The following is a 14884-nucleotide window of genomic DNA, read 5'->3' on the forward strand; positions in this document are numbered from 1 at the left end:
TACAAAGTTCGCATGTGTTTGTGCTGCTATCTTAGCATAGCCTATGTGAATGAACTTAAAGCATAAAGAATAGTGATGTATAAAAATCTTGTGAACATAGCAGAGTGTTAACTACGTAGGTGTAGACATTGAACTTTGCTTGCTGAGGCAGCATACTACGTGACCGTGACGTCACGACCACGTGCTCTTGTTTGGTAAACATAGCCACGTGCTTTTTTGACAGCTGTCTTCTTGACGAACCCTAACCTCACTTTGAAGGACAATGGAGCATCGCTAACCTCACTGCTGCCATCTTTACGGCGGTAAACCTCAAGGCTGCCACCTTTTGCATGTTATAGCGGGGAATTTTAAAAATCCAACAACGGAACATTGCTAACCTCACTCTTGCCATCTTTACGGGAGTAAACCTCAAGGGCTGCCACCTTATGCATGTTGTAGCGCGGAATTTAAAATCCAACAACAGAACATTGCTAACCTCACTCTTGCCATCTTGAAAAGTTCAGTGTTCCAAACACTAGTTCGAAAAACGTAACTCATTGCACCTCGGGGATTTTATTAGGTAAGACGTAACCCCTAGGTTCCATTCCTTGTTCTGAACATAAAACCATTTACCAATAAAGATTAATTTTCTACACTTAACAAAGTACAAGCGTTCTTGCTGATAGCGATCGATGAGGTTGTTGCACCTTTAGCCCTTTAGCCCTTTAGCCCATTAGCCCTTTAGCCCTTTAGCCGATTAGCCCTTTAGCCAAGGAATGTGCGGTAAGGAGGAGGAAGAGTCCTTTCATCCTTTTTGCCCTTCTGATAAGATGTAACCCCTGGGTTCCATACCCTATCACGATTTTTTTTCAGCCATGTTTATGCGATAACTTGTTCGACTGATTTTTACACACAAGACGAATGATGGAAGGTAAATAATTTGAAGATATACTTTGGCTATATCGTTTACCGAGCGAGTTAGCTGCGCAAATCATCAAAATTGTACTTTTGCTCTGAACACATCAAACAATGTTCTGATCATATGTTGAGGTTAACAACATCGATTACAGTGTTCGATTCTAGTCTTGTTATGTTTCATTCTGATCTTCTTAGAACAAGGGTACCCCCTAACATGTTCTAAACACATGTTGTATTGAGTACAGTGTTCGATTCTAGTCTTGATCACTTATTTCGTGTTCTGAACACATCGATCAATGTTCTGATCACATGTTGTATCGAGTACAGTGTTCGATTCTAGTCATGATCACTTATTTTGTGTTCTGAACACATCAATCAATGTTCTGATCACATGTTGAAGTTAACAACATCGATTACAGTGTTCTATTCTAGTCTTGTTATGTTTCAATCTGATCTTCTTAGAACAAGCGTATCCCCTGACATATTCTAAACACATGATGTATTGAGTACATTGTTCGATTCTAGTCTTGATCACTTATTTTGTTTTCTGAACGCATCAATCAATGTTCTGATCACATGTCGTATCGAGTACAGCGTTTGATTCTACTCTTCTTATGTTTCGAAAGTCTAAACATGCACAATAATGTTATCGCTGCACACGCTTGCCTTCGCGATGCAGGTTTAAACTTGTTCGATATAAAGCTATGCCTTGACATAAGAGGCGGAGGAGGAGGGGGAGGAGGAGGAGGAGGAGGAGGAGGAGGAGGAGGAGGAGAATGATAAGGTCTTAACAGCCTATGTATAGTCGCCTTTGTTTAAAGATGATAGCTGTCAAAAGAATTTTTCAAATTATCCACCACCACATTTCAGCTAAAGAGGGCAGCAGGGTGCTCTGTTGATTAAGCACATAGAATTTCAAATTGCCCTCCACCACATGCATAACAGCAGCTGTTATCTTGCGCAGTAGCCTCTAAGCTAGCTTTCTTCATAAGAGTAGCCGCCATCTTGTGCGAGCACCCCTAGGCCGTCTCATAAGGAGCTATGTATAGTCACCATTTTGTGTCTGCCATCTTGCGTAAGCATCCCTAGGACGTCTCAAGGCATCTTGTTTCTCATAAGAGCAGCCACCATCTTGTAGAAATAGATAGCTGCGAATGGCAAAGGGCTTAAGTAGGAATCGAACCGTTGATCTCATCATTAGACTATGTTTTTTCTTGTTCCTGATACTACGAACCTACGTATTAGGCGGAAAAATTTTGTCCGTTTTGCTCTACGATGCATCGTTTTCGAGATATTTAACATTTTGCATTTAAGCCTCCAAATTTAATGAATCGAACCTGCACGGTACGTTATACTCTCTACCATAGCTAGACCTGATCATGTTACGAAGACTCGCTTCAATACAAGCTAAAACAGAGCAAATGCCAAAGGGCCTAAGTAGGAACCGAACCGTTGATCCCATCATTAGACTATGATTTTCTTGTTCCTCATACTGCGAACCTGGGTATTAGGCAGAAAAATTTTGTCCGTTTTGCTCTACGGTGCACCGTTTTCGATATATTTAACGTTTTGCATTTAAGCCCTAAATTTAATGAATCGAACTATCACGACACGTTAGCCTCTAAGCTAAGAGTAGCAACCATCTTGCGCAAGCACCCTTAAAGCGTCTCATAAGGAGTTGTGTATAGCCGCCATCTTGTGTCCGCCATCTTGCGCAAGCATCCTTAGGGCGTCTCAAGCTATCTTGTGCAAGCATCCCTAGGGCATCTCATAAGGAGCCATGTATAACTGCCATCTTGCGCAAGCATCCCAAGGGCGTCTCATAAGAACCTGTGTATAGCAGCCATCTTGCGTAGGCACCCTTAAGGAGTCATGTATAGCCGCCATCTTATGCAATTAGCGTCGAGAGAGGGCTGCTGTAGAATTTTTCTTTTTAAATTATCCGCCACCACTTTTCAAAGGTATCTAGCTAAAGATGGCAGCACTGCGGATGACAGGTGACGAATTTACATCTACTACGATAAAGAGGGCAGCACGGTGCTCTCTGTATTAAAGATGGCGGATGACAGCTGTCAAAAAAGCACATGGCTATGTTTACCAAACAAGAGCACGTGGAATTTGCCGCCATCACATTTCAAACTAAAGAGGGTAGCACTATGCTCTGTTGATTAAAGATGGCGGATGGTAGCTGTCGAAAAAGCACGTGAGTTTGTTTCCAAACAAGAGCACGTGGAATTTTTCAATTTGCCGCCACCACATTTCAAAGGTATCTAGCTAAAGATGGCAGCACAGTGCTCTCTTGATTAAAGATGGCGGATGATAGCTAACAGAACTTTTCAAATTGCCCGCTACTACGTGCTTAAGGTAGTAGCCACAAAGAGGGCAGCATGGTGTTCTGTGGATTAAAGATGGCGGATGACAGGTGATGAAATTGCCCGCATGATAGTAGCACAGTGCTCTGTTGATTAAAGATGGCGGATGACAGCTGTCAAAAAAGCACATGGCTTTGTTTCCAAACAAGAGCACGTGGAATTTACCACCACCACATTTCAAACTAAAGAGGGCAGCACTGTGCTCTATAGATTAAAGATGGCAGATGACAGCTGTCAAAAAAGCACGTGAGTTTGTTTTCAAACAAGAGCACGTGGAATTTTTCAATTTGCCGCCACCACATAGAGGGCAGCACTGTTCTCTCTGGATTAAAGATGGCTGCTTGTCGAAAAGCATTTTTCAAATTATCTGCCACCACATTTCAAAGGTAAGTAGCTAAAGAGGGCAGCACTGTGCTCTATAGATTAAAGATGGCGGATGACAGCTATCAAAAAGCACGTGGCTGTCAAAAAGCACGTGGATTTGTTTATCTCGAGCTAGTGAGGTTAAGTTGGTAGCACTAAGGTTTAGGCCCGTCAAGATGGCAGCACTGCCGATGACAGGTGACGAAAGAGGGCAGCACGGTGCTCTGTAGTTTAAAGATGGCGGATGACAGCTGTCAAAAAAGCACGTGGCTGTCAAAAAGCACGTGGCTTTGTTTATCTCGCGCTAGTTAGGTTAAGTTGGTACTACTGCGGTTTAGGCCCGTCAAGATGGCAGTACTGAGGTTAGCGATGCGTTGTTGTCTGTCAAAAAGCACGTGGCTTTGTTTACAAATCTGTCGAAAAGCACGTGGCTTTGTTTACCTCATGCTAGTGAGGTTAAGTTGGTACCACTAAGGTTAGGCCCGTCAAGATGGCAGTACTGAGGTTAGCGATGCGTTGTTGTCTGTCAAAAAGCACGTGGCTGTCAAAAAACACGTGGCTTTGTTTACCTCATGCTAGTTAGGTTAAGTTGGCACTAGTGAGGTTTAGGCCCGTCAAGATGGCAGCAGTGAGGTTAGCGTTGCGTTGTTGTCGATGACAGCTGTCAAAAAGCACGTGGCTTTGTTTACAAATTCAAATCTCGCGCCAAAATTCAAATTTCCCGCCAAAATTCAAATTTCCCGCGGGCGGAGGCGGAGGCGGCGGCGGAGGCGGAGGCGGCGGCGGAGGAGGAGGCGGGCGGAGGCGTGCGGCGGCGGAGGTGCCGCAGAACTCTCCCATTATACTACTTAAGTCGTATCACAAAATGGATGGCACAATCTCCGTTCAATTTGGAGTGATCTACAACTTCGGTCCTATGACCTTTTGTCGTATCTCTATCCCTTATACATTAAATGTTTCTCTATTTCTGGGTTTACCTAAATTTTGCACTTTGTACACGTACAATTGATGGTTTGATTCACTTATAGGAAAGAGGGGATCATCAAATTCTACACGAATATTGGCCCACCTAGTAGCCATATGTGAGCCAAATTCTATGTTTGAAGCTGTCGCAAAAGTATCAGAAAAGTAATGCACTGTGTGAAAATCTTACACAAATTTCACCATATTCAACGTCTCTAAAACATAATGAATTGTGGTAGACAAGTGCACCTGTCGTTATCATCACAACTCCACAACTCGCACTTTACATTGGAAACATCGTCTGCGGACCTCCCTATGCTTTTTCTCGGATAACGCCAATTTACATGCAATTTAAAAATTATTATTAACTTCATGTACAGTAATTTACTTCGATATCCGTATACATTCTGGAATACCGTAGCGGGTACAATTGCTAGTCTACAATATATCAAAAAAACCTAACATGTTACTTACATGCAAATTAGAGTTTGGAAACTCCATTAAAAATTTAAAAAACACCATTTTTTTTTTCAGAAAATCCACTTAAGTGGTGAGGGCGGTGGGGTGAAAAGAAGTGAGGAAAGAGTTGAATACTATATATGAGACTACATATCTAAGAAACTGAAAATGTTACAGACGTTAAAACTGGAACTTGGAATCTCTTTTTTAAATAAATGAACACACGTTTTTTGGAAAATCCGCTTAAGGGGGTGAAATAATAAACAAAAACCGGGTGAATATTTAAAATGTGTATCTTCTTCTTCTACCGCTTTTACCACACCTGTGGGGTCGTGGATGCGAACTTTGTCACACAAGTGGACTTGACCCTGTTTTACGACTGGACGCCAACCCCGTGTGTAAGGTGTAATTACTATTGCGTGTTCCTGTTGTGGTTCGTAATGTGGTGTGTTGAGTGGATATGAAGAGGAAAGTGTTGGGACAAACACAAACAATCTGTCCCCGAGCCAGATGAATTAATCACACGCGATTACAATCCCTGACCCAGCCCGAAATCGAACCCGGAACCCTGTGAACTGAAGGAGTCAACGCTGACCACTCAGTCAAGGAGTGGGTCAGTTTTTAAAATGAGTATATCTCTGTAACTTAACATGTTACAGACGTGAACATTGGTATTTGTAATCACCTTTAAAAATATAGAAACAACGTACATTTTGTTTTCGGAAAATCAAATTACGGTGGAGATCGAAAATAAGTGAAGAAGGACTTGAATTCTCTTTATGAGGATGCATTTATCTAGAAAATTAAGATGTTAAAGACGTGGCAATCGGTAATTGGAGTCTCCTTTAGAAATAAAGAAACTCCTCATTTTTCTACTTAAAAGAGGACTGTTTCTCACATGTAGAGCTCCATGTCGCATGTTCCAGATTTAGCTCTGGCAGTAGCCTGGTCATCTTAGTCCAAAATGTGGTTTACAAAGAAGTTCTGGAGTAAATGAAATGCAATTTTCGGTGAGTTTTTATACTTTAGGGATTTTCAGATAATATTTTAGTGCAGTACCGAGGAACAATTATTTTTTGTCAAATCCTCACGAGCGAAGCCGTGGGTAACAGCTAGTAATATATAAAGAGGTATGTAATGGCTAATCTCAGGAACTACTGGACCGATTGTAAAATTATTTTACTAATGTAAATATTCATTATCCCTGAGGGACATGGGCTGTATTTTATTTTCAAAACAATTCGAGGGGGGTACGAGGGACATATAAAAATACTAGGCTAATATAGGCGAAATATCGAATTTGTCGGACAAGGACGGGACAAAGCTCAATTTAAGCCCCTTGATGCAAAGAACAAAACTCGGTAGACCATACGGGCCTGAAAAACATTTTCTAAGTTCCTAAAACCTACCGTTATGCAAATAATGTCACCACACTATCCCTGCTCCAGGAATTGGATAAAGAAATGAACTGCCCTAACCATGGCAACTTCAGCTCCAGGATTCTACAGCAGCGAGATTATGCACGTACATTTGGCATAGCTGCCAACCTAAATTGGTACACATATGACTTACTATCTGGAAAAAATATACTGTTGTGTAAGGCACTCATAGGACCCCTTTGGGCGGGGATGGAACAGGGGATGACGTATAAAGATAATAGACAACGATCTATATTAATCAAAAATCCATACTTTTGGGGGTCGCTGAGGTGAATAGTCACACTCTAGATATAATTTTAAACCTAAGATCAGCCCCATTGACACAGCGGTGAGAAGGGGTGGAAAAGAATATGTCCGAAATGATCGAGAATACAGATGTATTTTCCAGCATAGCTCTCAACCAAACTTGGTACACACACGACTTACTCTCTGGGGAGGGGATGGCATGCGAAAAAAATGGGTATTGGTCCTGTCAAAAAGTACTGCGCTACATAACAAAAGTTATAGAGAAAGCAGTTTTACCGTACCGACTATGATAATATACTTTATGAATTTAGACTTCTGTTGCTTATTACATATTAACGCCGAGCATTGCTGGAAATTATTTTCGTCATGATTATTTAAGGCGTAAAAACCGCATGGTCATCGATCCACATCAACAAGGAAAATTGTGAAGATGGTTTTTAAAAAATCGTAAAGCAGAGATCTCCTAAAAGTAAGACAAGGGGGAGTGATGACTGAAGACAATTTGATGAAACCCGGTATGTTAATTCGGGGAATGAGGCAGGCTGTAAATAATTTTATTCGCGCTAAGTGAAATGATATTTTAGGGGAAGGCCTAACGTTTAATTCTTAAACATCTATGTAATTACCTTCCAAGTTAGGCCAGCACTCCACCGTCTGAGCTACTCAACCCGACACTAAAATTACATATTCAACTAGAATAAATGGATAGCCCCACATTAAAAGAGAACAACAATCTTATTATTTAGAAATTTCACTTAGCCAAATAACAAAGTTTTCTCTTAAATTTTACTTCAGTGGTTATGTGGAAATAAATGATAAAACTGTTAGAATGATATTATCAAGGGAAACAGTAAGGGATTTGTTAGCAGCGACCACGGTGCCGATAGACGGAAATATATAACTGTATTGATCCGTAAGTCATTCTTGAATTCAATACACAGGCTTTATAATTAAAACATTTGCGACGGATCGCTACAACTTGTAACTTTTCAGTTTGAAATTTAAATATCTGTAAATCAAGTCGGAAGAAATAGCGCTACTTCAATCAGCGTGCACGGTACGTAGCTCTAAAGAGTACACGGAAAACAGGAAATGACAATAATAATAATAATGTTATTTGCTTTACGTCCCACTAACTACTTTTACGGTTTTCAGAGACGCCGAGGTGCCGGAATTTAGTCCCGCAGGAGTTCTTTTACGTGCCAGTAAATCTACTTACACGAGGCTGACGTATTTGAGCACCTTCAAATACCACCGGACTGAACCAGGATCGAACCTGCCAAGTTGGGGTCAGAAAACCAGCGCCTCAACCGTCTGAGCCACTCAGCCCGGCAGAGGAAATGACAAAGAGGTTAATTACTACCTTACCCAGGAGAATGTATTCCGTACACCTTGGCAACAATACATAGATGTGTCTGTTTGGTGGTTAGCGGTTCACTTGATGAGTATACCATACACCGTAAACGTTAGTAAAAAGTAAGGAAAAAACGTTTTTCTTCAAGTCGTAGCAGTTGTACAACCGAGCTTGGCATGGTCCATTGTGTTGTGTTGTGTAGAATCAGCAGTACGGTAACAAAGTGAGTGCTTCAAAACTTAGCCAGATAGGTTAAGAGAGGAGGACTTGGGGAGCGGGATATGAAAATCCGTGGTTTGCCTTATTTTTTGACCTGTGGTTGAGCGTCCGCGAATATTTGACCGATGCTTGGTTTGATATGCTTTGATATTCTTATGGAAATAATGACTTATGTTTGTTTTAACGCATAAGGCATGGATAATAAACCGGGGTAGTTACGGTTCAATGGTACTTGTGTAACTGGAAAATTTCAGCTCTTAGAAAAGAAGTTACTCATACCTGCAGCCAGGAAATAGAGTGTTTATTTTGAACTCGAAAGCATTGATTGATTGATTGATTGATTGATTGATTGATTGATTGATTGATTGATTGATTGATTGATTGATTGATTGATTGATTGATTGATTGATTGATTGATTGATTGATTGATTGATTGATTGATTGATTGATTGATTGATTGATTGATTGATTGATTGATTGATTGATTGATTGATTGATTGATTGATTGATTGATTGATTGATTGATTGATTGATTGATTGATTGATTGATTGATTGATTGATTGATTGATTGATTGATTGATTGATTGATTGATTGATTGATTGATTGATTGATTGATTGATTGATTGATTGATTGATTGATTGATTGATTGATTGATTGATTGATTGATTGATACTTCAGTACTCTCAGGATCTAATGGACCAATTATTTTAATATTAGAAAGTTACATTATACGTGAGTTAACCTATACCATATACTTGCCCGCTAGATACTTTTTTTTATTGGCAAGCAACACACAAAATTATGCCTAAAAGAAAATCACAACTTTCTAGACAATCATCTCAGTCAAGGGCAGCCAAACTACGACGTAATGGAGAGTCTTCCTCTGAGAATACAAATCGTCTAGCAAGTCAGAGAGAGTATCTATCGCAAAAAAGTGCTAGAGAATCTACCGGTGACCGTTCACAGCGCCTTGCCGAGCAAAACTCTATCAGCTCGCGGGCTCACGCTCAAGAAAATAGCGCGGAACGTTCACAACGACTTGCAGCACAGAAAAAAAAAGAAAACAGGCATTTACATCTAGAGTGCGTAATAGAATTTTAGCACACTGTTACAGATAATCTTTTGGTTATGGTCCAAACATTATGCTGAGCGGAGCAGCGTTCAAATTGGAGGAATGAATAAAACACGCTGTAACTGTTTTGTAAAAAAAAAAAAAAAAAAAAAAAAATTGAACGATGAAGCGAACGGTGTGTGTTGTGCTGCTGGAACAGTAATCTTTGCAGATATTCAGGAACCACCTCAACCAATAAAAGTTCTCTTGTTGGGCAATCATTTATTATCTGCACATTTTATGAAAACCATACGTAGGTACAATAGCCTGTTTCAGATGACATCGTTTGGTGGGAATGAAATTCGGAAATCCAATTTTATGAGTACTTTTAAGGTTTAGGGGCAGATATATCAGCTCATTGGCAGCCTTCTCCCGCCATCAGAACAAAATCCGCAATTTCTGCAAATTTACTTCATCTCCGATGCTGATCAACTATCACTGCGTTCAAACAGTGACCCCAGATTAAAAATCGCTTTGACAAATGACGCACAGAATACATTGAATATCCATAACAACTACATTCGAAATTTCAAGTTCAAAAAGTTAATTATCCACGCCGATAGCACTCCACAAAAACATCAGGTAGATGCAATGCGCCGATAGTTAATGAGGTGGCCGTTCTATTAGTGGATGGAGACAAATTACCTAGAGATATAGTGCTGCATAGTAGAGATTGCCAGCTGAAAAGAGTCTCTGAACTGCACCGAGCTTTCCTTTGATGTTTGTAACAGGAGCAGATGATTATTGTCTGAACATCCCGCAACAACAGTCCGCAAGGAATAAAATGATTTCATATATGCAATTTTATTCGTACAGATTGATGATTAGGGCTAACTGTTTTAATGCGTTCATTACTACAGAGATTTGTTCAGTCAGTAATGTGTCGACATGATGGCTAAAATGATATCGGAAGGATTAAATTACATATGTCGAGACCAGCAAAAAAATTGAGATCTGACGATTATATTCATTTAAGAGATGCTTTGATTCTAGATGCTAAAATAAACGCTGCCCATATTGGACAACATATCATCTTGCCTTCATATTTCGCAGGATCCCTGCGGTGTACGCAAGATGCCATGATCTTTGTTCGTCATTATAGAAAACCAGACTTCTTTGTCACTTTTACGTACAATGCCGAGTGGGCAGAAATTATACAAGAACTGTTTCCTGGTCAGCGGCATTTCGACCGACATGACATAATAGCTAGTCTTTCATTTGAAAATGAAAAAAAATATTCAACTTATCACTAAAGACGAGATTTTTAAAAAAGTCAACTGTCATATGCTCAGCGTTGAGTGGCAAAAGCGTGGGCTGTTATTTTGGCTGGAAACAAAAATTCAACCAGACGAAATCGATGATATTATACCTGCTGAACTACCTGACAAATACGAAGATCCGGCATTGTTTGACATCGTGACCAAAAATATGATACACGACCATGCGGGGAAGATAATCTTACGTCACCATGGACTTATTTATTTATTTATTTATTTATTTATTTATTTATTTATTTATTTATTTATTTATTTATTTATTTATTTATTTATTTGTAACGCATGTGTGTAACAGAGTTGCACTCCAATTACAACAGACATTACAAAATATAGTACAATGATATATAATGAAAAACAGAAAAATATCACGAAAAATTAACAACAGATTTTGAAAAATTATAATAAACAAATTTAGAAGAAAAGTGAAAAAACAACAATAGGTTGTATATAGATCACGATTAGATAGTGATACAATTACTGGCTCCTGATTAGATAGGTAGGAAGAAGTAAAACTTTATGTGCAGGTACACACATATGCGAACAGGTCAGGTGCATGATGAACAGTGTAAAAATAATATCTCGAAGTTCATAGACAATTGAATTCCATCTGTATTATTGACAAAGGGAAAGTGTAATGAATTCTATTTTCTTTTTATGAGCTACTATTTGTGAAGATTGTTTAAGTACATTCACTAAACAAAATCACTGGACATTTCTTGAAGTCTGTTAGGGACATTGAGATATCTATGTCGTAGTTTTTTAATAAGTCATTAAACGTAGTACACATCCTTACTAATGGCGATATTTTATGAATTAATATATTAGATAAGGGATTGTAAAACTACGTCCGGTTACGCAAGTTCGATTTGCTTAATGACAATATTCATTCTTCCGAAACCGTTCCACGTACGAACTTGAAATTTTACACGAAGATTGGTCTTCTACGTTCTTGATGTTAATTAAGAAATATTTTTAAATCATTCTAAAACTCCATTGCTGTTCAACGTACAAGTCACAATTTCAGTGGTTGTTCGCTTCTGCATCCGACATAGGGCCTTAAAACATTCGTATTCCATGGGATTCAAATTAGTTTCAAATCGGATAATAAATAATTACTCCAAAACCATTTGACGTACAAAGTGTGGGTGTATTTTACGGGCTCGTCCGACAATGGACATAATAAAATGTCAAACTTTCAGCGATAACTTTCAGTTTAAAATCGTAGCAAAGCGCGGGTATCTTACTAATACATATATAAAAGGAATATACTAATAAAATGAGAGATAATTAAATAACAGATTTGGAGAACAGATAATGAAGAATGGAAGCAAAGCTCAACAAAAAACTGAAATCCAGAGCATGAAATTAAAAATAAAGAGAATATATCATAATTAAAAATTAAGAAAAATACATAACATATCGGTCTGCGCGTGCGCTTTTGCATATATTATGATTCTATACGTTTGTAATTTGTAAAGATTAAGTATGAGAATAGTTATAATAGCACAGTTCCGTTCTGTTCGAATTCCTCTTTCTAATGATGCCACCGAACACGGCGATGTTTCAAAACATTTGGTAATTTTCTGAACTTCGTACACCTTGTAACTTTTACTGTAATCGTCCTTGGTCTACCGAAATGGTACCGTTATGCCGGGTGTAAAATTCTCTATTCAAAGATATGCACGTCATGGGTCGGAATATACATTCCAAAGTTATGAAGCAAGTTAAGAAATTCTTGTGCATTCGATCCCGGCATAGCTTTGTCCCTAAGGTTGGTAGGTTAACCGCTGTGATGCCATCATCTTGGACTCAGCGCTTTCATCTTGTGGCCCATATGAGGAACCGAAATCGATGTTTAGACTGCCAAATCACTGCTGTTTTTTATTTTTAAAGTAATACATTTGAAAGTTTGGGCCCCTTTCTTGCCATATTATTCTTTTGGAATTCGGACTACTTTGTTTGGCGTTCAGTGCTCTATTCTTACCCCAGCTGAACGACTTTCACATGGCATTTGGTCTAGAAACAAGCCACATGTATGAGCTACATCGAACCTGTGATTTTGACCATGTTTGGTCTAATATTGGTCCGTGTTGACTGCTACAAATATATTCTTTTGTATTTTATGCACAAACGGTCTTACTTGCAATATGGTTGTAGAGTATTAATATTACAACTGTTTAAGGACAAGCAGGAATGTTACGCTTAGAAATTCCAAACAGTGGTTTTAGTTTATTTTCAGTAGAAGTAATAATTTTATAGTGAAGGCTTTTAGAAATGCTTAGTGAATTTTATACTTTTGGCTGGCGAAGGTATACTAGTTTAGGAATACTAGTGAATATTGTCAAGACGGACCAATACAAAATAATATATTTGAGTTATATCGAGTTTGATACTTTAATTTTGTAACGTCATTATCGTATATTTATAGTACGTCATCTGCGTATCTGTTTCAGTGTAAGATTCCTTTAGAATGCTGGCCAGTTAAGAAAATGTTTTCGAAGTTATTCATTTAACTGTCTCTGTTTCATCCTTGGCTTTGTCAATGTAAATTTTGCAGAGCCATGATCCACGTAAATATTTTTTCTTTTCCAGTCAGTCCCTGCTATGACTGGTGTGAAATAGATGCTCGGCTCGTAGCGTCAGTTAGTGTATGTATTTCAATGAGTTTGTCAGACAGATATATAGCATCACTTTGTGGTTTCTTGAAGAATACATCGGACATCTACCTCTCAGCCCTTAATGCGGACGTAACCAATCATTGAGCTAACAAGCAAGCAAGCAAGCAAGCAAGCAAGCAAACAAACAAACAAACAAACAAACAAACAAACAAACAAACAAACAAACAAACAAACAAATGTTGGTTTGGTTAAAAGAACTAAGATACACTACCTAACATACGCACGATGCCTTTCCTGGAATGGTTCTGCTTCCTCTTCCGGTGTATAGAGCCTGCCACTCTCGCCTGCGGTCGCCATATTGTTAGTCCCATGCGCACGTAGAGTACTATCATGACAAGCATTGGAATGAGGAAGAAAAGCAGAAAACTGAGCTCATACACTGGATAGTGGGCAGGAACGTTCTCCTCGAGCATGGCGCAGAAGGCAGACTCGTCCACAATCTGACCTGAACCTGGAACAACACACCGCAGCATTCACAATGGGAAGTGAACTGCACATGACACTGAAAGCAGACTCGTCCGTCATGTGGTATGAACCATGAACAACGTAACACAGTCACAAGTAAAACTGAAAGTCATGAGGTGAAAATTCTTAATTAGGAATGGCAATATGAACTGAACTAGGATCTGCAACATTAGTTTAAATATTCTGCTTTTGTTACACTAGGTGAAACAATTTAACTTCGTTGTTTTAAGAACTTATGCCTGTATGAGTTGTGAAACTCGGTAATTAAGACGACGTAAAGTAGTATTTTTCCAAACAAATTGTTTTATAACACATTCCTTAAATTTCTATATATTCCTGTAATGCTAAAAAGTTACCATAATTAAAAAAGAAAACATTTGTAATAAAATAATTTTTATGTTACACTTTAACATACAATTTCCAATGCACTCTTTACGATACATTTCTTCACTTCTGTTATGTTAGGAAATGAAAAATTAGGGCAATTTGTGGGAAATGTTATAGTTTAATCTCATTTCAGAAGCTTAGAATCATCTCCTCACAGGCCATCAAGGCAAAGGATTCAACTAACAATAACTTCGGCGCTAAATGAGATAGAGTAATTAGCTCTATGCCTGACCACCTTCACTGCGAGGAGTTAACCTGGTATTCATTTTAGTGTAGGTGTAGCCTCTCCATAATTGGAAATTTTGTTTCTTAATTCATTTGGAGCTCGAGTTGTATTTATTTTGACTATTAACGATTTAAGAGCGAGCTGCACAGAGTGCTAATGAGGAGCTACTAACAGACAGTATACATCATTGTAAAGTATTGTCCTAGCACACGCTTTACTGCAGAGTCAGATGATATATTGAATGTCAACACGACAGCTACTGTCTGGATTTAAAAAATCTCCCAGTGGATTTGTGAATATGTGGATTTGACAATGTAAATATCAAATTAAACCATACAATAAATAAATAAATAAATAAATAAATAAATAAATAAATAAATAAATATATATATATAATATGTAACTTCTTGACGTGGAATTAAACC

General features: G+C 38.6%; 1 protein-coding gene across 1 annotated transcript in view; it reads right to left on the reverse strand.

The window, feature by feature from the left end:
- Positions 1–14884, reverse strand: part of LOC136866763 (neuropeptides capa receptor-like) — a 490048-nt gene that overhangs the window by 37446 nt on the left and 437718 nt on the right. Inside the window, exon 4 of the mRNA XM_067143873.2 lies at positions 13593–13832. Coding sequence (XP_066999974.2) covers positions 13593–13832 — 240 coding nt within the window. The remainder of the gene's footprint in view (positions 1–13592; positions 13833–14884) is intronic.

The sequence above is a fragment of the Anabrus simplex genome, chromosome 3 (genome assembly GCF_040414725.1).
Source record: "Anabrus simplex isolate iqAnaSimp1 chromosome 3, ASM4041472v1, whole genome shotgun sequence".
NCBI classification, from domain to species: domain Eukaryota; kingdom Metazoa; phylum Arthropoda; class Insecta; order Orthoptera; family Tettigoniidae; genus Anabrus; species Anabrus simplex.